Genomic DNA, 24,006 nt, shown 5'->3' with positions numbered 1-24,006 from the left:
CACGGAAACTGTACTATAATAAATGTATGTTGTTTTAAGCCTCTAAATTTCTGGTTATTTCTTACACAACAACAGAAACTAATATTAGACGATATACTGAACTTCACTCTGATATTGCATGGGCCAATGTGCAAATGTCACACGATCTCAGAGAAAGCACATCTTTACCAGCCATACGAGGGAAGGTGGCAAGTGAGTGGCACAACGATCATGTTGCTTCACAGGCAGTTACCTCTTTAGGCTCTTCTGGATCAATTACTACACAGAGCCAGGTGAGAACCACCAGAAAATTTTTCAGTTGTTGTGAAGGTAACAAGATGCAATTTATCATCTGCACAGTGCCTCAGACACAGGGAAATTTAAAGAGCAAGTCCAAACACAAGCACTGACTCCAGATCAAAGCCCGAAGGGACCGGCCACAGAAACAACAACCTACTTTTTAAGCAGGAAAGCCGGCACCATCTGCTGGCTGTGTTTGACCAGGGCATCGAAGCCCGAGGCCTTGAGCACAGCGCGCTGGTGCCACGGCAGCACCAGTGCAAGGTCAGATCACAACAGGACACCTGAGAAGACGCTGGAGAGTAAGCTCAACGGAAAGCTGTCCGTTGGTAACCTTGTGAGGATCTAGCAAAGCCCAAGTCAAATGACAAGCTGCAGCCACTGACTGATGAGAAACAACCACGAATGGCCTGACCGATCGGGGGGTGGAGCAGTTACAGGCAGGGGCACCGTTAAGTGTGAACAAAATGCACTTGCAAGTGCTGCCCACAGGACGGACGGTTTCTGTATCTGCTATGACAGAAACCTATAGTTAAAATTTTAATGCAAAAGTAAATATCTGTAATAGAACCTTCCTAAGCACCAAATTCATTATAAACCAGACTGGTTTTGGACACCATTGTAACTGGCAGCATCCAGGACACTTTATTGCTTTATGATATAAACCAGGAGAGCTGTATAATTTTGGTGACAACATTATTTACTTTTCCACGACTTGCTCCAATTTAAAAAATCTTTTCAAGCCCCCATTTTGAGTTTCTGGTTCAGAGGCATGCTACTCCTAAGTGCTGCCATGGCAAGACCCACTTCTGGCAAGAAATCAGTGGCAAGGCCCCTCCACTTTCAAGATGAGATGACTTTGCTAAATTACTTTAGACATGTTGATGTTATGCCTTCAGTTTTTATGAAGAGTAGACACAGGAAATGGTAACATGACTATCCTAACAAATTTACACTGATGAAGACACTGTCCATTATACTTTCTCTTTGTATAGGAACAAATACAGAAAATTTCTTTAAAAATTTAAAACCTGGAAAATATACTTATTTAGATCAGTTAAATTTTGTTTTATTATTCAATGAGAATAAATAATGTACTGGCAGCCAAGAAGCTCAGGGTTAAGGTCAATGCTCAAGTACAAGTAACTGTATTAGCCTTGGGAGATATATTAATATATATAGTACACATTTATGGTCACAAAATATAAAATGTCCGATTTGGAATCAAAAGTGTAGTTTCTTATATCTCAAAAAATCAGTACAATTAATCAAAGTATGCAGCTAAACTACTGACACAGTTTTGCCATCTTTACAGTAGCTTGTTTATGCCAACAGTGAAGAAGCCTGGAGAGCGAGTGGCAATGAAATCGTGAAAGGCGTTTTCCACAGCTTGTTGAGAATTGAATATTTTTCCTTGCAAGAGGTGGTCCAAAGCCTGGAAGAAGTGGTAGTCAGTTGGTGCAAGGTCTGGTGAATACAGTGGATGACAGAGAGTTTCCAAGTCCAGCTTCTGTAGTTTGACAGCGTTGTTTGTGCGACATGTGGCTGAGCCTTGTCTTGCAAGAGGATTGGCCTGTCTCTATTCACCAATCTTGACTGCTTAATCATAAGCATCCTCATCATTTCATCCAATTGGTCACATTAGACTTCCCCTATAATGGATTGCCTAGGTTTCATGAAGCTGTAGTGGATCATACCAGCAATGGACCAAACAGACACCATTAGCTTTTTTAGATGAATATTTGGTTTTGGACTGTGTCTTGGTATTTCATCTTTATCCGACCATTGTGCCAAATGCTTGTTATTGTCAATAACAATATTACATGTCAATAACACGTAATAATACAGTGTAGAAATGGTTTACCTTTATGTCATGACAGCAAAGAAAGGCAAGCTTTTAGATGATTTCTCTTCTGATGCTCGTTTTATTCATGGAATAGTAACATCAAACCTTGCTGCCAACTTACACGTAGGTTGGGATGGATTGGCTTCCACTACAGCTTTCAGCTCATTGTTATCCACTTTAGTTTCAGGCCACCCGTGTGGTTCATTTTCAAGATTAAAATCACCAGAACAGAACTTGTTAAATTATTGATGTACTGTGCGTTCACTAGCCACATCCTTCCAAATATGTCACTGATAATTGGGGCTATCTGCACAGCATTGGTTCCATAATGGAACTCATATTTGAAAATAACCTGATTTTTTGACTTATCCATGGTTTCACAAAAATGGCTCTTAAAAAATTTGAAAGATAATCATAAGCCAAAACATGCATTTGAAAGACTGAGGAGGTTGAGGATGTTCCTTCATAATAAAAATAAGAAGTGTCAAAGTGAAATGTCAGAGATATAAACTGTCACATTTAGTACTTAAGGAAATCAGACATTTCATATTTAATAACCATATATAATATATATTTTATATGTGTGTATATAAAATATAGCCCTCCTACCTGCATATTTTTTTCTATGTATATTTTAATGCCCTGCTGATGAAATGCTTTTTATCAAGCTACCTCAAATCCTTTCAGGGAATAGGTGAGTTGTACAAGAAAAAAAAAAATCAATTGGGATGATAAACACAAAGCTTTAAGAACATTTGGTTCTTAAAACCAACATTTGGGTTATAAAAGCCCAAATCTTATATGTTAAAAGACAATATAATACAGTGGTTAAAAGCCATGCTATTTGGTTTTCAAATCCCAACCCAGACGTTCCTGACTTTGGTCAACGTCTTAGTCTGTGATTCAGCTTCCCTATCTGTAAAATGGAGAAAATGTGTGTACCTCCTTACAGGGTTATTTTGAGGAATAATTAATGAAGCACTTAGAACAGTAAGTACTACACATGGTTTGCTTATGTGCCAATGTCAAACTCTATCGATACGTGGTATAATCAAAACATCCCCCCATCAGGCTCCTGGACTTTGTTCCAGCGCAACGTGTGACGCTTACCTACTGTGGCCGACGCCGAGGAGAGCAGAGACTTGCCCCAGGAGCCCCAGCCTGTCCATCCTGCTCCACCTGGGGGGGGGTCCACAGCCTGCAGAGAACACATCAGCCACAGGTCAGCAATTCCGTCCATCCCCAAATGGAAAAGCACCCACTGGTTTGAAACAAAGAGAAGGCCTAAAAAAAAATCACCCACAATCACATCTCACTGGCTTCTAGTTTATAAGGGTCATAAAGGAATATGCTGACCCACACTGCGATGTGTACTTTGGAAGCAAACTGCTCAGTAGTGGTGTTGGCTTCTGAGGGCTTGGTTTGAAGTGAGAAGGGAGTTTGATGTTAACTGAGCCTCAATTCTCTCTTTACCTGCAAGACAGGGACAAGGTGTGTGTGTGGGAAAAGATATAACACATTAGGGCACAAGAGTGATTTGAAAAAGTTCAAGACAGCCTGGACCCAGGCAATTCTTACAGAGCTAAACAAATGTGCTCTGCAAGGTGGAGTTAATGTTCAAACCTCCGGAACGGTGGGTGGAGCCTTGGTGTGGAGGGTGGGCAACGTGTCTAGAAAAGCCACCCCAAGCAGTGAAGCTTTTCTAGAGCAGGAAGCTCGGTGAGGTAGACACCTTTGACTCGAGGTGTCTGCTCCACTCTCAGTGACCCCTGTAACACATGGGGAAGACTGTCCCTGGCCTCAGTGGATGCAAATTCTTTTGCCTAGGCTTTTGGAATTGGGACTGAGAGATTGTGGTTAGTGCGAGCTGTCTGAATGGAAGATGAAAACTCAGGCTATGTGGGTGACTATATTTTACCCCCCATGCAGATGAAATAATAAGAGAAAGTGGAGTGTGCAGAATGAAGCAGATAGGTCAGAAGAGCTGGCTGGATTTCTGATGGCTTCTCAGCCCCTGGTTTCTGTCCCTTCCCAAGGCCCTGCTGCATTCCTGTCTTTGGAGTCTACGAGATTCCCTCATATTCTTGCTCACTCTTTTTTTTTCAATGTTTTGGTCACTGATATATCCCCAGAGCCTGTAAGAATGCCTGGAATATAACAAGTGCTTAATAAATGTCTGCTGAATAAATGACTGAAATGCATCCATTTTCTCATTTAAGTGTGCATTCATTTCTGTTACTTGCAACTGACCAGTTCTGACTCAATTAGTGAAACCACAGCTTTCCGTTTCTATCTGGGAATACATTCTAGAAAACAAGGTGAGTATAATACATTAGGAGTTAACTATATGAAGAATCATAGCTCTTTCACTCAAAACAGAAGGACAAAGAAAACGAAAGAAGTTAAGGAGGAAGTGGAAAATTCCTATAGAGCTTGTAGATTCTGTAACGTTCCACCCACAGCGGGCCCCTCCTTCTTTCTCCCTTGCAGTCTACCACCCTTGTAGATAGGGTGGTTGTGAGAAAGTTTTTGACCAATTCAGTGATCTCCAACCTTTTTGGCACCAGGGACCATTTTCATGGAAGGCAATTTTTCCACGGACAGCTGGTTTCGGGATGATTCAAGCACATTACATTTATTGTGTACTTTATTATTTCTATTATTATTACACTGTAATATATAATGAAATAATTATACCACTCACCATAGGTTGGGGACCCCTGAGATATACAAATGGGAAAGTTTTTGCTTTCCTGATAAGTTATATGGTTATGGATGAAGCAATCATTTTTCCTGCCAGGAGGGAAGGGCCAGGGAATCCCAGAGTCACTGGTCCGGCTCTGCGGAGCTACTAAACCAGCATGGCCAGCTGCCTCTCTCCACTCTTCTATTAAGTGAAGAAAAAAAGTAGTTTGTAAACTACTATATTTTAGATTTTAGTTATTTCCACCTAAATGCATTCCTAACAGATTCGCCTAGTAAATATCAAATACTATCCATCAGTGCAGAGTTCTACTCAAGAAAAGGTTATGGAATTAAATTGCTTGGATTTGACTCCAGGCTTTGCCATTTTGGACAAGTTCTTTTAAGTTCTTTTAAGCCTTCATTTCCTCCTTACAACAAGAACCATAAGTATAAGAACCAATAATCTCAGAGGGTTATTGTGAAGATTGAAAAAAAATTTATATAAAGTTGTAAACATAGTGTCTGGCATATAATAAATACTCCATAAATGTTAGCTAATAATAAGAAGAAACTATACTTTCAAGACTAAGAAGCAAAAAGCTTTGAAAGTTGGCTGTCATTATTTTGTTTCTGTCTGGAAACCATGAGACGCTTGTTAACATGAATGGAAATACTCATGACTCATGACTGTCTGCTTTCATTTTTGGTGTCTACACTGATTTACTTCACTTCAGCAATGGAACCCAGTGGCAATTTTTTATACCATCATGAAGACAGATGGAAGTTGGTGATTAATATCACTCTTTTAGAAGACAAATCACTACCTATGATTAGGAAGAGTTTAATACAGTTAGGGGTGACAGCTTCTGACTCAGATTTACAATATTTATTATGCTCTGACAGCCAGTAATTGACTAGCAAATGGAAATAAATGTTAAATGAATCTAGAACTTTTTGCTGCATAATAAGTGACTACTTCAATTGCTTTATTCATAAAGTCCTTTGACATTGAACTGTGACTTCTTGATTAACTACAAAGAGTATCTGTTATCAATGGCAAATACTCTAATGACTAAATACACACATGTAATATAAGAACATCAACTAAATGTTAAACATGAATCATAAATATACCTCATCATGTATAGTGGCTCCACTTTAAATGACCTTAATGTCACATACTTATGAGACTATAAAATAGGCAGCATGGATCTCAAATCTCCCATTACCAAATATAGCTATTTTAAAGCTTTTTTCTCACTCTCCCCCTTGTAACTCCCACCACCTTTAACAGACAACTTCACATCCTAATTCCTAGAGAAAACAGAAGCCATCAGATGAGAGCTCTCTCAACTTCCTGTCTACTCCCCATACACTCTCAGAACAATGACCTCATATGTTAACAGCTAATCAGACTTGGCTTGGTCAACAGGGATGTCCAAAACTCAACTGGGGATCATTTAAACACTGCGTGGTTCTAAGAATGTGAAAGAATGCAGGATTCTATCAAGTTCAAATTTCTTTAAATAGAAAAGATATTTACATATCTAGTATCCTATTTAAAGGTCTTTATCATTAAATACAAAATATATTCATTTATTTTATTTATGTATTTTGATTTATTTATTTATTTTGAAACAGAGTCTTGCTCTGTCACCTGGGCTAGAGTACAGAGGTGTCATTATAGCTTACTGAAACCTCAAACTTTCGAGCTCAAGCAATCCTTCTGTTTCAGCCTCTTAAGTAGCTCAGACTACAGGCACACACCATCACGCCCAGCTAATTTTTCTATTTTATTGTAGAGATGGGGTCTTGTTCTTGCTCAAGCTGGTCTCCAACTCCCGCCTCAGCCTTCCAAAGTGCTAGGATTATAGGTGTGGGCCACGGCATCCAACCCATTTATTTATTTTAGGCTAGCAAGTTTGAAGGTATCATTAGATAGAAAAAAAATTTACAAACCTTAGAATTCCATCAAATTCAAAGGCCTTTAACATTTAGATGGAAAATATATGTACCTATCTTAAAGATCAAAGATCAACCTGGTTGTCCAGATCCTAGCTGCTTGAGTAGATTGAGAATCAGGTACTGTGTATAACTTGCATCCAGGATGTGGGCAATGGGACCTATGAGACTAAACGCTTGCTGAGTTTTGTAACTTGTGACATAGCTACTCTAAAAGGGGGCTCAGTACGACAGTTGGGAGGATGCAAATTGCTCTGGAGCCTGCAACTCCATCAAAAGATCTGACAGAAAATGGCCTCAGTTATTTCCAAGTAATTTTCTTTCTTGGTGAGTATGCATCATTCAACTCTACAAAGATTTAAGAATTAAATGTAGAAAGGATATCCTATTAATATTTTTATGCATATTTGGTCTTTTCTGTGCTACTAGTATTTAATGAATCTGACCTATTAGGGTGACAATTTTTGAAAAGCAATTTAAACTGAATAATTGAATTATTAGACTTCTGATTTTAAGTTGAAATCTAAGTTTATGCATACTTTTACAACATCTAAGAGGTCTTTAAGTCCACTCTATAAATTTAATCCAATGGCTTTATAACCATTATTAAGTACTCAGCAAGGTTTTATGTAAGTAGATAAATGAGGTACTTAAAAAGGAAATAGAATGTATCACACTTATACATTTATACACTTACACACAAAGGTAGTTTAAAATATTTGAATGTGTTTAAGTTGGTAAAAAGGATCAAACCAAACATTAATCAAAAGTCCCTTGAAAGTGACTGTTCAATTTTGCTAGACGTCTAAAGAGTAAGATTTGTGAGACGAACGTAAAGCCTAAGGAAGAACTGAGTTTTTGAATTTGTAATCTTAATAAATTGAACACCAATTGTTTAAACTAAATTAAATGTCTGAGTAGTTCTTTTTATGCACAAAAGATACACTGGCTTGCACCAAAAACCCATCTAAACATAAATCTAACTATACTATGCCCTGACTCACAATGACTTCTGCCCTTTTATTATTATGGAAATGACGTCTTCCTCTGAGTTACCACCATCTTTTCCACTCTACGTCCTCCAGCCTAGGTAGGTTGGTTATCCTCTCTCCTGGTTTCTCAACCGTTCGCTATACAGGATACTTCCTGTAAGGCTGGTGGCAGGCACCCCTCCCTTCCCTAATGAAAAAAGAAGAAGCCCCTCCTATTCCTCAATGCCCTCCCTAAAGCTGAAACAAAGAAATTCCTCACTCTTCCCGCCGAAACCTTCCCTCCGGAAAAACTCCCATCCCTCAGCCCTGAAAAATGTATATAAGCCCACCCAGACTTCTGGGCAGGGCGACTTCTCTGGTCCACTAGTGGAACCGGGAAGCTCGCCTGCATCCCTCTCTTGGGACTCGTTACCCCCACCCGGGAGCACCCCAATAAAGCCTCTTTACTTATCCCTTTCAACTCTGCTTGTCTTTCTTTCTCTGGCGCTGGCCAGTCCAAAAAACCTTACACTTCCCACATTTAAGCATGCACACGATTCCTCCATCTTAAAACCAACAAATGCAAATCACAAGGACAAAACATTACTTTCAAATCTATCTGGTGTCTGCTCCAAATCTTTCTTCTTTACCTCTTGAAAAGGGTGCCTACCTTCTGTATCCACCCCCTCTTCGCTCCTCTACCACCACAGCAAGACTCCCTCAGGTTCTTATCAAGGTTACAGTGGCCTCCTGTTGTCAGAGCCCTGGTCCCATTTTAGCCTTTTTATCACTTGACCTCTCAGTAATTCTAAAGCTTACTCTTTTGCCATCCTTTAGCATTGTGGTTTCAGTTATTTACTTTAGAATGTTTCTTCATGCATATTGTGATATTATGGTGCTTCGTAGATTAAGTTACAATCCAAGCACTGGCATTCCAATAAATTATACACATGCTGTACAGTCCAGGGTGGTCAGCCAGCATTCTAATCAGGAAAGCCGTACTCCGGAGGCAGCTGTAACGAGCAATTCTATATCTCTAGGAACACCTGATGCTTTGCTATTTAGCATACTGAATTGCAAAAATGGGCTTTCACTGGTAAACATGGTGGACTATTTACTAGCATTCTCAAAATCTGAAAGGGTTCTAGATGGTGTAATTAAAGGTATTCAAGATTTATAGGTGGTTAAGTATATTTTAGAGACTCTTCCTACCTTTGCAGGAATGGGGTATAAGAAAGGATTTTGCCCTGTGTAAATGGTCTTCCACCCAGCTTTGAGCTCTGGGGAACTCTGGTTCCTTGATGCCAGTAATCAGGGAAGAAAGCCTACCTCTAAAATCCAGGCAGGTGCCTTGAGTGAGCCTTTCACTCAAGGTGGTGGCCAAAGCACCTAGAAGGATAAACAGAACGATGGAACGTTCTCAAGCCTACATGAGAAACTTCTCATGAACTGTTTTTAACTCTCTTGCTAATTAATATTTCATTTAAAAATGTCAGTGTGGTACAATGTAATCTGAGACTTGTTTTCATTTAGAGAACGTCATGGTAAGATTGTAGAGGGAAGAAGTACCTCTCATCACTTTAACTTCTTTGCTGGCTACCATCAGGAAAAATCTAAGAGCAGTGCATGAGCAAATTGGCATAGAGATAGGAGGCTTCCAGGGCTAAGTCCTTGGCCTCTGTTCTTCTTTATTTATATCTAACACCTGGGCAATCTCACCTACTTCCATTACTTAAATAACCATCCAAGCGCTGATAGCCTCTAAATCACCTCTCTGTCCAGACTGTCATAACCAACTGTCCACAAAATATCTTCACTTGGACGTCTGATGGCATGTTCAAAACTGAACTCACCATCTTCTCAATTCCTTCCTGTGTCCCAACTAGCTCTTTCTGTGTCCCAGTATTAGTGGTTCCTGAACACTGGTCCATAGACTGACTGCAAGAGTATCATCTCCAGGGGAACTCATTAAAAATACAGAATATCAGCTTCCACTACGATCTTTCGAATAAGACCCTCTAAGGGCACAGCCCAGGAATCTGAATTTTTTTTTTTTTTTTTGAGACAGAGTCTCACTCTGCTGCCCAGGCTAGAGTGCCGTGGCATCAGCCTAGCTCACAGCAACCTCAAACTCCCGGGCTCAAGCAATCCTTCTGCCTCAGCCTTCCAAGTAGCTGGGACTACAGGCATGCGCCACCATGCCTGGCTAATTTTTTCTATATATATTTTTGGTTGTCCAGATAATTTCTTCCTATTTTTAGTAGAGACAGGGTCTCGCTCTTGCTTCAGGCTGGTCTCAAACTCCTGACCTCAAGCAATCCTCCCGCCTCAGCCTCCCAGAGTGCTAGGATTACAGCCGTGAGCCACCACGCCCAGCCAGGAACCTGAATTTTTAACAAGCTCCCCAGGTGATTCCAATACACCACTAGATTTGGGGGGCACTGCCCTCTATGGCCAAACAGCACCACCATCCATCTGCCTGCCCAAGCCAAAAACTGGATGTCATCACGTAGAACAGGCTTAAAAGGGGAAAAATACTCAACAGAACTGGAACCAACTCACTCATCCAGCAATTAGGAGGCAGAAAGCTGCCATCAGCATGTCTTGCTTTGTGTTCCCTCCTCTTTGTCTCTTCTGACAGCAGTTTTATGGCACTTAAACATTCTGCTTTTTCTTTTCTAAGGAGAGGACTATTCCAGTGGTGGTCCACCATCTCATGTTTTCCTTTGAGACTTCTTTTAGTGATAACATTGGAATTCTTTACTTTCTCCATAATTGGCTTTATGTACTGGTGTTGGGCAGTAGGGATGACATTTTTAAATTCTGGGTAACATTTCTTAGTGTTAAGAACTTAGAGAAATTCGATCCAAATTGGGTCTTTTAAGAGTCAACAGGGTAGTATTTTATGAGGTCCCACAAAATCTTCAGGAACAAATGTCACTCCCAACCAGTACCCAAGACACACATATCTGAAGTGAGACTGAAGGCTTCCCTGACTCCTTCAGATTGATTTATGTGCTCCACCTGACGCCTCCCTCGACCCTGTCCTATCTAGTACAACAGGACATGCCGTAATTGCTTTGCTACAACACTGCCTTCCCCGACTAGTCTGTAGGCATCCTGAAGATAGTTACACTGCCCAGATTCTTGGGCATACCGCATGCTGTCATGGGGCTGGTAGAGGCCTTAGAGCACTGGATCCAACCCCCAATGTTTGAGCAAGGCTGGGGACGATTTCTCATGGATGTTGTACAGTGGATTCCTGGGGAAGGCTCAGCTCAATGGCTCTGAGTCTGTGCATCAGAATGGATGAGAAAGAGGAGACCCAAAGACAGAGATAGCTTCTCAGAGTGCATAAATGGTGTGAGCCTTCAAAGCAGAGGTGCCAGCTAAGCAGAAGGCAGAGCTACTGGCCTCATCCTCATTTCTAGGCCCTTCCCAGTTGCACCACCCTACCTGCCAGGTTATAGCTGCTATGCTGCGTCAGGCAAAGGCAAGCCTAATGGTATGGATATTAAGGGGACCCAGATCCAAAATAACTGTGCAGATACAAATCACTTATAAAAAAATATATATTTATGCACATTATCACAAAACCTAATGTGTCCTAGAAGATTCTGGTTTGTACTTCCTCAAAGGTTATTCTGCCAATTTCTTCTTTTTGAGTAAAGCAGGTATTTTCCCATAGAAACTTTTTTAAACAGGTGATGAGATTTTATCAGGCTCAGATACACCTGGGATCAAATAGGCTTTTTGCACTTGGCTGTTTTCCTACAGAAACTGCCATTCCTTGGGGAACATGTATACAAGACCTAAACACTCAACTTGTAAATGAACTTTTGATTCAAAAATTTGTTTTGTAGAATTCATTCTCTTCTGGATCAACAGATAAAGAGTTGTTTCATCACAACTTTAGTTGCTTTCATAAAGCAACTATATAAGCTCCACTAATTCAAAAATACTTAAAGGGAGAAGCACGCTTGTCCCGCTGAGTCACCCACGGGTGCAGATACAGAATATTTTATTTGCCCTTTGTTGGAGCCAACAAAACAGAATAGATGAACAATACTCGATATACTTGATGATGGGGCACAAAACTGACTTCTTTTTTTTTAATTTCAGCATATTATGGGGGTACAAAAGTTTGTTACGTATGTTGCCCTTGCCCCTAACCCCCGAGTCAGAGCTTCAAGTGTGTCCATCCCCCAGATGGTGCACATCGCATTCATTATGTATGTATACACCCATCCCCTCTCCCCCCACATCTGCCCAGCACCCGATTAATGTCATTCCTAAATGTGCTCTTAGGTGATGATCAGTGAAACCAATTTGATGGCAAGTACATGTGGTGCTTATTTTTCCATTGTTGGGATACTTCACTTAGTAGAATGGGTTCCAGCTCTATCCAGGAAAATACAAGAGGTGCTAGATCACCATTGTTTCTTATAGCTGAGTAGTACTCCATGGTATACACATACCACATTTTATTAATCCACTCATGTATTGATGGGCACTTGGGTTGTTTCCACATCTTTGCAATTGTGAATTGTGCTGCTATAGACATTCGAGTGCAGATGTCTTTTTTATAGAATGTCTTTTGTTCTTTTGGGTAGATGCCCAGTAATGGGATTGCTGGATCAAATGGTAGTTCTACTTGTATCTGTTTAAGGTATCTCCATGTTGCTTTCCACAGAGGTTGCACTAGTTTGCAGTCCCACCAGCAGTGTACGAGTGTTCCTATCTCTCTGCATCCACACCAACATTTATTGTTTTGGGACTTTTTGAAAAAGGCCATTCTCACTGGAGATAAGTGATATCTCATTGTGGTTTTGATTTGCATTTCCCTGATAATTAGAGACGTTGAGCATTTTTTCGTATGTTTGTTGGCCATACGTCTGTCTTCTTTTGAAAAATTTCTATTCATGTCCCTTGCCCACTTTTTGATAGGGTTGTTTGATATTTTCTTGCTGATTTTCCTGAGTTCTAAATAGATTCTAGTTATCAGCCCTTTACTGGATGTGTAGCATGCGACAATTTTTTCCCATTCTGTAGGTTGTCTGCTTGCTCTCGTGACAGTTTCTTTGGCTGTGCAGAAGCTTTTTAATTTAATCAGGTCCCATTTATTTATTTTTGTTGTTGCTGTTATTGGCTTTGGGGTTTTCTTCATAAATTCTTTGCCTAGGCCAATGTCTATAAGAGTCTTTCCCACATTTTCTTCTAGAATTCTAATAGTTTCACACCTTAGGTTTAAGTCTGTTATCCACTGTGATTTTATTTTTGTGAGAGGTGAAAGGTGTGGGTCCTGTTTCAGTCTTCTACATGTGGCTATCCAGTTTTCGCAGCACCATTTATTGAATAAGGATTCTTTTCCCCAGTGTATGTTTTTGTCTGCTTTGTCAAAGATTAGATGGCTATATGAGGATGGTTTTATATCTGGATTCTCAGTTCTGTTCCACTGGTCTGTTTGACTTCTAATATTAACTTAAGGTAAAAGGATTTGTCACTAAGAGAAAGAGCAAAATCCCCTTTTTTCTGGTAATTCCTAAAAAGAGACTACACAGAAGGGTTTAAATATGACCTGGGGGAAAGAGATACCCTCTCCCCTCAAGGCCTTTCAGCCAGTGGTATCAGCTTTCTGCCTTTCTTAGAACAAACACACTCACAGGTATCAGCCGGTGCCTTGGTTCTACCCGAGCTCCTGGTGCAATGCCACACACATACATTCAGACCCACAGACCCAACTCTGTGGCCAATGTTTGCACTTCCATCCAGATCCTTTTGTGATGCTTCATCATAAGGAAATGCTCACCTTTGCAAAGTCTTTGAAATGCTATCAGTGTCATGTGGGGAGGCGGGGAGTATCTGATGCCAATTGGCTTTATTCCTGTAGCATTAAGGAGGTTTGGAAGGTGTTTTCAAAATAGGATTCATTCAGTTTGATCAAAAAATTTAAGAAGGCAGATATGGTAGAAAGATGTTGATTTTTTACTGTGCTATTTTCATTAACAATCCTGTTATAATTATCAGAAGTCTGAAATTGTAATGTTTATCTCTCAGCAACACATGGATTTTGAATTAGTGGAGCTTGAATTGTTTCTTTAAAGTCATTTCAGGTCAGAATGGTGTGGCTAAGTTATATCTTTCTTACTATACGGAGATATTTACTAACAGTAGCATTTATAAGAAAAATTGGGAACCATAATTCCCCACAAGAGAAAGAGTGTGGAGGCAAAACAGGTTCTCGAGTCAGGGACTTGGCTCGAATTCTCGCTCTGCCATTTCCCTATTTTGGGTGGACTGTTTGACACATCTCTTTACCAATAGCATGCAAATTGCCAAGCTTTAAGTTTATAATGTTGGACCTCTATTTTCTGCGTGGCTGCTGTCGTTGCTGTTGTTTCTTTTTTTAAAGATTAATGTATGAAAAAGTATCCCAGTGTCCAGAAGAACAGACTTGTTCTCCAAATGCTTTTGAAACATTATTTAAGCACCATAAAATTTTAGAGCTGGAATGGTACTGAAGATCACCGAGTCAAAGAATCATAAAAAGGACCTTGAACGTTCTTTCGCCTGGAGCGATTGCTCTCAATTCTAGCTCAACATTAGAACCACTTGGAATACTTTCAGAAAATACTGATGGGACACCAGCTGCCAGAGTGTCTCAGTAAGAAGTTGTTTTAGATGAAGGAGAAAAAATGGACAGACAGACATAGATCGGAAGTAGCCCTGAAGGAAGGCTGCCAGGGCCTTCGGGAGACTCCACGGGAAGAAGGTGCAGCAAAGAACCAGAAGGAGCAGGGTATGCCTGAAGATCAACTCCAGAGAGGCTTGCAGTCCAGCCAGAAGGGCAGGTGGAGCGGTTTCCTCCTCCCTCCCTTGCATCTCCCACAGGTGGTGGGATCCTCAGCTGCTGGAGAGACTTTCTGCCCACACGAGCCCAGAGGCTGCTGCCACCAGCGAGCTGGGAACTTCTTGGGGACAGGGCACCAGGCTCCCGGCCCCCCGGGGCACTTCCCGCCCCGACAGACCGGAGCTGGGACAGGAGCACCAAGTTGCTTCCCCACCCACCCTGCGCCTGTGTCCTCCCCAGGAGCTTCAAGTCCTCAGGTTCCGTCCTGCTCGTTCCCACACGGACGTTTCCCAGCTCCAGCCCAGACTGCGGGAGCCACACGGGCCCAGCGGGGCCGGGTGATCTTGTCACTCCCAAGCCTGGGCGTCCTGGGCGGACCGCCTCCCGGACAGAGGGCGGGGGGTGACCGGGGTGCCGGCCCTGCCCCTGCAGGCGCTCTCCTCCCGCCCCACCCGCGGCTGCCGGGAGGCCACTGAGCCACCGCCCTGAGGCTTCCACGGAGGGGGGCCCAGGCCCTTCCTCCCGGGGTCCTGCAGGGGCCGAGGGGCGCTCAGACCCGGAGCTCCCTGCCGGCCGCCCCCGCGCGCTCCTCGCCCGGCGGCTCCCTCGGAGCAGGGCGCGCGTGAGGCGGGGACATCGATGCTGCTTGGGCACCACGCGGGCGACCGGGGACCAGTGTGCTCGTCCCTGGCACGGTCAGGGCTTGACCCTGGTCTGGGGAGGCGCGGGAGCCCGCGTGGGCAGAGGCGGGGACAGAGCAGTGTGGTCCCGGCTGTGACAGGGCCGCTCACTGGGCTCAGGCCGGGATCGGGGACCTCCCGGCCACAGCGCAGCCGTGGGGAGCTCGGCGGCCTGGGCCCCGGCCCGCCCGGACGCCGAGGGGGACCGGCGCAGAGGGGACAGGGCGAGGCCCACTGCAGATGGCCAGCCGGCGACGCTCGGGGGGACCTGCCTCCCCGCAGGCTCTCTGGCTGGGTGGCGCCGCCTGAAGCCCAGAGCCGACCTCGGGCCCCGCCAGAGCGGCTGCCCCGCGGCCCGGCCCGCACTCGCCTCTGCGGTCGCCGAGATCGGGACTCACCGGGACGTCCCCGGGCCCCGCCCGCCGCCGGGCATTGGGCGGCTTCTCCCGCGGGGCCAGGGCTGCTCCCGAGACCCCAAGGACGCTGCAGCTCGCGCCTTCTGGCAAGCGCCCCCCACTGACAGGGAGGTCCATCTGCACGCCCTTCACAGCGTTCGCTGACTCAGTTTTCCGGGTGTTTGGGGGTCCGAGGAGTGGCCGTGCGGGGGACGGTCTACCCCTCCGCACAGAAAACTCTGCTACCGGGTCAGGATGGAAAGACCCGGCCCGGGGCCTGGGCAGACCAGCCTTTGGCGCCTTCCGCCGCGAGCAGCCGCCTGCTTTGCGGAGCTTCTCCTGACCCTCCCGCCAGGGCTCCCCCTAGTGGCCGCAAAGGCGACGTCCGCGCCCCGCCAGGCTTCGCACAGCGCTTCAGGCTCCCACGGCCCCGCCGGGACCGCCCTGCCGCTGCCCGCGCCTCGGTGGGGGGGAGACCGAGAAAGCCCTGGGAGCTCCAGGGTCTCCCCTAAGGCTCGGGGCACTCACGTCCTCCTCCCAGGGGACCAGAGTCTACCACAGACACAAAAGAACGTCTCGGCAGCTGGCTCTGTCACACAAACATCCACCGGTGACTGGGAGAACAACAACATAGCCCCTCATAGCATCTTCCAGCTCAAGCAAACAGGGTGTGGCTGATTCACACTCACAAGGACCACCCACCATCACCGAGAGGAAGCTGGGGGACCTGACTCACTACACACTGTTGGGAAGAGATGAAAACAGCATGTCAGAGGTTACCCAAGAGGTACACCACACCTGCTAGAACACCCCTTAGGTAATTCAGAATCAGCACTCCTCTCCCTGGCATGCTCAGGGATTGACCCTTGGGGACTTGGAGACAGGCCCACAAACCAGGCCTAGCACCCCCACTTCTCAACTGAGAGGCCAGATGAGAAGGAATCAGCGAAAGAACTCTGGAAACATGAAAAATCAGAGTGAAAGAACACCCCCAAAAGGAAACAATAACTCCCTATCAATGGATACCAAACAAAACAAAAAGACTGAAATGACAGATGAAGACTTTCAAATATGGATTGTAAGGAAGCTCAATGAAATACAACAGGAAATAGAAACCTGACACAAAGAAACCACAAAAACAATGCAGGAAATGAATCAAAAATTTACTAAGGACATTGAATTATTAAAAAAACAAACAAACAGAACTTCTAGAAATGAAAAATTCATTCAAGGAAATACAAAACACAGTGGAAAGCCTTAAGAATAGGCTAGATCAGGCATAAAAAAGAATCTCAGAGCTTGAAGACAACACCTTCATATTAAACAAGTCAGTCAAAAAGAACTGAGAAACAAGAGGAACAAACAAAACTTACAAGAAATTTTGGACTATGTAAAGAAGCCCAGCATAAGAATCATAGGCATCCCTGAGGACCAAGAAGAAAATATACAAGGGTTGGAAAACCTATTGAGGGAATAATCTAAGAAAATCTCCCTGGCCTTGCTAGAAACCCAGACATCCAGGCTCAAGAAGCTCAAAGGACCCCTGGGAGATTCATCACAAAGAGGCAAGAGGCAATCACACCATGACAGATAGTCATTAGATTGGCCAAAGTAAACATGAAAGAGGCACTCCTCCAAGCCATAAGTTGAAAGCAGAAGGTAACTTACAAAGGAAAACCCATTAGACTAACTGTAGACTTCTCAACTGAGACATTATAAACCAGAAGGGATTGAGGGATTCATCTCAATTAATCCCATTCTCAGTCTTCTCAAACAGAATAATGGCCAATCTAGAATTTTGTATCCTGTAAAACTAAGTTTTTTACGTCAGGGAGAAATAAAGTCTTTCTCAGACAAGCAAACACTGAAGGAATTTGTCAAGACAAGACCTGCCCTGCAAGGCATACTCAGAACTACATTATATACAGATCAGTATAATAGACACCCACCAGTGTAAAACTACCCAAAAGCTAACGGTCAGAACCCAGATATCACAATGGCTCAAGAGGTAAAACAAAGCAATAAAGTTCTACTCAACAGGATGAACAGAAATCCACACTACTTATCAATTCTTTCAATAAATGTGAATGGCTTGAACTCCCCACTCAAGAGACATAGGCTGGATGAGTGGATTAAAAAAATACAAGTCAAGTATCTTCTGTCTCCAGAAAACACATCTAACTCACAAGGACTCATTCAGACTCAGGTAAAGAGATGGAAAACAATATTCTTTGCAAATAGAAACCAAAAGAAAGCTGGTATAGCCATTCTCATATCAGATAACATAGACTTCAAATCAGCAAAAGTAAAGAAAGACAAAGATGGTCATTATATAATGGTGAAGGGAACAATTCAACAATTTGACATTACAATGCTAAATATTTATGTACCTAATACAGGTACACCTAGAATCATAAAGCAAACCCTACTTGATCTAAACAAAATGATAAACAGGAGAACCATAATAGCTAGAGACTTCAACACTCCACTAACAAAACGGGACAGATCCTCCAAGCAGAAAAAAAGCAAAGAAGTGATAGACTTAAATGGAACCCTAGAACAAATGGGCCTAACAGACATTTACAGAACATTCTATGCCAAACCCACGTTCTTCTCATCAGCTCATGGAATATTCTCTAAGACTGATCACATTTTAGGCCACAAAACATGCTTCAACAAATTTTAAAAAATAGAATCTACATCATGTATCTCCTCAGACCACAGTAGAATAAAATTAGAAATCAATTCCAACAGAAACACTCACCTCTACACAAAGTCATAGAAATTAAACAACCTACTGCTGAATAGGTATTGGGTCAAGGAGGAAATTAAGATGGAAATCAAAAGATTCTTTGAACTAAATGACAAAGAGGATACAAATTATCAAAATCTGTAAGACTTAGCAAAAGCAGTCATAAGAGGAAAATTCATAGCCATAAATGCCTATACACAAAAGACAGATCACAAATCAATAAGCTAATGAATCATCTCAAGGAATTGGAAAAGGAAGAGCAAACCAATCCCAAACCCAGCAGAAGAAAAGAAATATCTAAGGTCAGAGCAGAACGAAATAAAATTGAAGATGAAAGAATTATATAGAAGATAAAGCTGGTTCTTTGAAAAGATGAACAAAATTGACAGACCTCTCACTAGATTAACCAGAAACAGAAAAGAAAGGACCCTAATAAGCTCAATCAGAAGTGAAAGAGGAGATATTACAACTGATACCATGGAAATATGAAATATCATCTATGAATACTATAAAAATCTCTATGCACATAAACTTGAAAACATTCAGGAAATGGACAAATTCTTGGAAACACACAACCTCCCTAGGCTCAATCAGGAAGAAACAGAACTCCTGAACAGACCAATATCAAGTAACGAAATTGAAGCAGCAATAAAAAATCTCCCAACCAAAAAAAGTCCCAGACCAGATGGTTTCCCAGCCAAATTTTACCAGATCTACAAAGAAGAACTGGTACCTATACTGCAGAAATTATTTCGTAACACAGAGAAGGAAGGAATCTTCCTCAACTCATTCTACAAAGCCAATATCACCCTGATGCCAAAGCCAGGAAAGGACACAACAAAACAAACAAACGAAAAACTACAGACCAATATCCTTTATGAATATAGATGCAAAAATTCTCAGTAAAATCCACCAACCAAAGTCAGCTGCACATCAAAAAAATAATCCAACACAATCAAGTGGGCTTCATCCCAGAGATGCAAGGATGGTTCAACATACGCAAATCTGTAAATGTGATTCACCACATAAATACAAGCAAAACCAAGACCATATGATCCTCTCAATAGACTCAGAAAAAGCATTTGACAAAATGTAGCACCCTTTAATGATAAGAACTCTTAACAAAATAGGCATAGATGGAACATATCTCAATATTAAAAAAGCATATGTGACAAACCCATAGCCAACATCATACTGAATGAGGGAAAAACTGAAAGCATTCCCACTTAAAACTGGAACCAGACAAGGTTGCCCACTGTTACAACTTTTATTCAACACAGTGCTGGAAGTCCTAGCCAGAGCAATCAGGCAAGAGAAGGAAATCAAGGGTACCTCCAAACAGGGAAAGAAGAGGTCAAACTATTGCTCTTTGCTGATGATATGATCTCATATCTAGAAAACCCCAAAGATTCTGCCAAGAGACTCCTGGAATTAATAGATTCAGCAAAGTCTCAGGCTACAAAACCACTGTATACAAATCACTAGCATTCCTGTACACCAGCAACAGTCAAGCTGAGAATCAAATCAAAGACTCAATACTTTTCACAATAGCAACAAAGAAAATAAAATACCTAGGAATATATTTAACCAAGGAGGTGAAAGACCTCTACAGGGAGATCTATGAAACACTGAGGAAGGAAATCACAGAGGATGTAAACAAATGGAAAAACATATCATGCTCATAGATTGGCAGAACCAACACTGTTAAAATGTCTATACTACCCAAAGTGATTTATAGATTCAATGTAATCCCCATTAACATATAAATGTCATTTTTGGAAGATCTAGAAAAATAATTCTATGCTTTGTATGGAACCAGAAAAGACCCCAAATAGCCAAAGCAACCTTAAGCAAAAGGAACAAATAGCGAGGCATCGCTTTACCAGACTTCAAGCTATACTACGAGGCTACAGTAACCAAAACAGCATGGTATTAGCACAAGAACAGAGACCTAGACCAATGGATCAGAACAGAGAAACCAGACATAAAACCATCATCATAATGCCATCTGATCTTTGACAAAGCAGACAAAAACATACACTGGGGAAAAGAAACCCTATTCAATAAATGGTGCTGGGAAAATTGGATAGCCACATGTAGAAGACTGAAACAGGATCCACACCTCTCTCCACCCACAAAACAATTAATTCATGATGGATAACAGACTTAAACTGAAGGCATGAAACTATAAAAATTCTAGAAGAAGAGGTTGGAAAAACTCTTATAGATATCGGCCTAGGTGAAGAATTTATGAAGGAGACTGCAGAGGCAATCACAGCAACAACAAAAATAAATAATTGGGACCTGATTAAATCAAAAAGATTCTGTGCAGCCAAGGAGACAATCAACAGAGCAAACAGACAATCTACAGAATGAGAGAAAATATTTGCATGCTATATATCCAACGAAAGGCTAATAACCAGAATCTACAAATAACTCAAGTGAACTAGCAAGAAAACATCAAACAATCCCATTAAAAAGTGGGCAAAAGACATGAAAAAAAGCTCTGCAAAAAGAGATAGATTAATGGCTAATAAGCATATGAAAAAATGCTCAACCTCTCTAATCATCAGGGAAATGCAAATGAAAACCACAATGAGACATCACTTATCTCCAGTGAGAATGGCTTTTATCAAAAAGTCCCAAAACAATAAATGTTGGTGTGGATGCAGAGAGATAGGAACACTCAGACACTGCTGGTAGGACTGTAAACTAGTGCAACCCCTGTGGAAAGCAATATGGAGATACCTTAAAGAGATACAAGCAGACCTACCATTTGATCCAGCAATCCCATTATTGGGCATCTACCCCAAAGAACAAAAGTTATTCTATAAAAAAGACATCTGCACTCGAATGTTTATAGCAGCACAATTTACAATTGCAAAGATGTGGGAACATCCCAAGTGCCCATCAATACATAAGTGGATCAATAAAATGTGGTATACGTATACCATGGAGTATTAGCCATAAAAAAAATGGTGAACTAAGACCTTTTATAACAACTTGGATGGAACTGGACACCATCCTTTTAAGTGATCACAAGAATCACAAGAATGGAAGAACAAAAACCATAAGTACTCACTATTAAATTGAAACTTACAGATCAACACTCATGTGCACATATGGTACTAAAATCCAATGGGAATCAAGCAGGTGGGAGGGGGCAGGAGGGAATGGGTAAATTTACACCTAATGGGTACAGTGTACACCATATGGGTGATGGACACACTTATAACTTTGACTCAAACTGTACAAAAGCAATTCATGTAACTAAAATGTTTGTACCTTCATAATATTCTGAAAAATATAAATAAATAAATAAATAAATAAAATCTAAAGTTCTATTTTGCTCCTGGAGATTTTAGACAAGAAAATTATATGTTTTTAGAACCAGGAATGTTGGCAGATTTCTAAGAAAAAAATACTGATGTCCAAATGCCATTGCTGAATCAGAATCCTTGGGATGGGTATCCTGGCATCAGTATGTTTCAATCTCCCCCAGTGTTTATTGTGTTCAGCAAGAGTTGAGAACCTCTGGTCTAGGGGCTCTTAATCTTTTAGGGGGTCATGGATGGCTTCAAAGGGTCTGTGAACTCTCAGAACTCATAAACAAAATCTTGTGGATGTTTAGCATATCTGGTCCAAACTCCCAGCTGAGGGCAGACTCCAAATCTCCTTTCTTGTACCATCACTCAAGAAGGCAGTCCAGTCCAGTCCAGACAGGATGAGGAGGGCAGCCCATCTCCTCCTTTCATGCTGACTGCGTCCTGCCCCTGCTCATAACCACAGGGCTGGAGGCAAAGGCACCAGGCACACCCAGCTGGGGCAGTTGTACTGGTACAGTATAAGGTGCCAATGGAGAGATGCTGGCCTAGTTTATGCCCCAGAGAGACAGGTGCAGGCACTGAGGGGAAGGAGCAATGAGTGTGCTTTGCCTCTGGTCCCTGGAAGGTGGTATGTGATGATAAAATAGGGACCTAAATGGTGAAGATCTCCAAAGTGGATTTGTAAATATGCATTAGAATTTAAGTGGTCTTACAGAAACATTGACTTGTTTAGGATTGAATCAGGCTTGTTAATCATCCAGTCATCAGTCTGATATTACAGTATCTTCTGTTTACTACCAAGTAGGCCAGGACAGGCTAACGTCTGTGAGCCCGGTTGTGTCATCTATAAATCGGGGTTAATAATACCAGCTTTGATGGCTAGCAGAGGGCCTGGCACACAGGTTGTGTCCAATAATTGGTGGCTGTTATTATTGTTAATAACACAATTACCAAAATGCAAATATTACGACAAATTATTCTCATATATATCTTACCACGCAACATTTTTTGATGACAGAGGTTGTCATAATACATTTTGAACTTCCAATTCCCACCCCCAGAGCTTGCTGCTAAGCTCTGCACGTGGTATCAGTAAGAACTCAGGTTGAAATGAATTGAATGCGTTACTCTTACCGGATCATTCTGTTCTTTCAGGGGTATTTCGGATCTGGGTTCTGCCTCAAGGCTCACGGAGTCAATGCACTCAGCAAGTGTATCCTCAGTCACTTCTCCATTGGGAGGGGGCTCCGTGGCACTGGTGTCTCTGGGCTGCTCAGGGTGCCCAGTGGCAGCAGTCTCTGCACACTGAACAGCTGTGTTTTCATGCACTTCTTCTCTGGGGTCAGCTGGCATTGGCTCATTTGAAATTGTGGCTGAATCACGGGGCATGTCTGCATCTTCAGGTAAAGAATCACTATTGGGCATCTCAGTAATTTCTGCTTTGTCTCCAGTGGCTAAGGTGTCACCAGCATCATCAGACATTTTGTTATCTGTCAACACAATCATAAACACTTTATGATTTAATCTGAATTCTGAAGCTTTAATTTAAAGTCCTGCATAACTAAATTAAATCCAGTAGGGCTAAACTTTCTTCTACTAATAAGAAACTTTATGTAACCTTGTGGGAGGTTGAATAATGGCCCCCAAGGGTATCCATGTCCTAATCCCCAGAACCTGTGAGTGTTACCTTACATGGCAAAAGGGACTTTTCAGATGTGACTAAGTTAAGGATCTGGAGATAGGGGGGTTATTTGGATTATCTGGGTTGGCCCTAAATGTAATCACAAGAGTCATTATCAGAGGGAGGCAGTGGGAGATTTGACTACAAAGAAGAAAAGGTTATTTGATGACAGAAGCAGAGGCTAGAGTGATGCATTTTGGAGATGAAGGAGGCGGCCCCAAGCCAAGGAACAAGGGCAGTCGCCGCAACATGGAGAGTGGCACAGAAACCACTCTCCCCTCGGACTCCAGAAGGACCTGGCCTGCCGACACCTTGACTTTAGCACAAGACACTGATTTCAGACTTCTGACCTCCAGAACCACAAGAGAATAAATCTGTGTTGAAATATGTTACCGGCCGGGTGAGATGGCTCACGCCTGTAATCCTAGCACTCTGGGAGGCCGAGGCGGGCGGATCATTGAGCTCAGGAGTTCGAGACCAGCCTGAGCAAGAGCGAGACCCTGTCTCTACTAAAAATAGAAAGAAATTATATGGACAGCTAAAAATATATATAGAAAAATTAGCCGGGCATGGTGGCGC

General features: G+C 42.4%; 1 protein-coding gene across 3 annotated transcripts in view; it reads right to left on the bottom strand.

The window, feature by feature from the left end:
- FAM114A1 (family with sequence similarity 114 member A1) overlaps positions 1–24,006 on the bottom strand; it is a 70,292-nt gene that overhangs the window by 40,484 nt on the left and 5,802 nt on the right. For all 3 annotated transcript variants that reach the window (XM_045550526.1, XM_045550527.1, XM_045550528.1), the window contains exons 2-3: positions 22,881–23,236; positions 3,236–3,323 (exon numbers count right to left, since the gene is read on the bottom strand). In XM_045550526.1, coding sequence (XP_045406482.1) covers positions 3,236–3,323; positions 22,881–23,228 — 436 coding nt within the window. In that variant the 5' untranslated portion in view covers positions 23,229–23,236. The remainder of the gene's footprint in view (positions 1–3,235; positions 3,324–22,880; positions 23,237–24,006) is intronic.

This window comes from Lemur catta, chromosome 4, assembly GCF_020740605.2.
Source record: "Lemur catta isolate mLemCat1 chromosome 4, mLemCat1.pri, whole genome shotgun sequence".
NCBI classification, from domain to species: Eukaryota; Metazoa; Chordata; class Mammalia; order Primates; family Lemuridae; genus Lemur; species Lemur catta.
The sequence above is the reverse complement of the archived record's forward strand: the minus strand, read 5'-3'. Positions and strand labels throughout refer to the sequence as shown.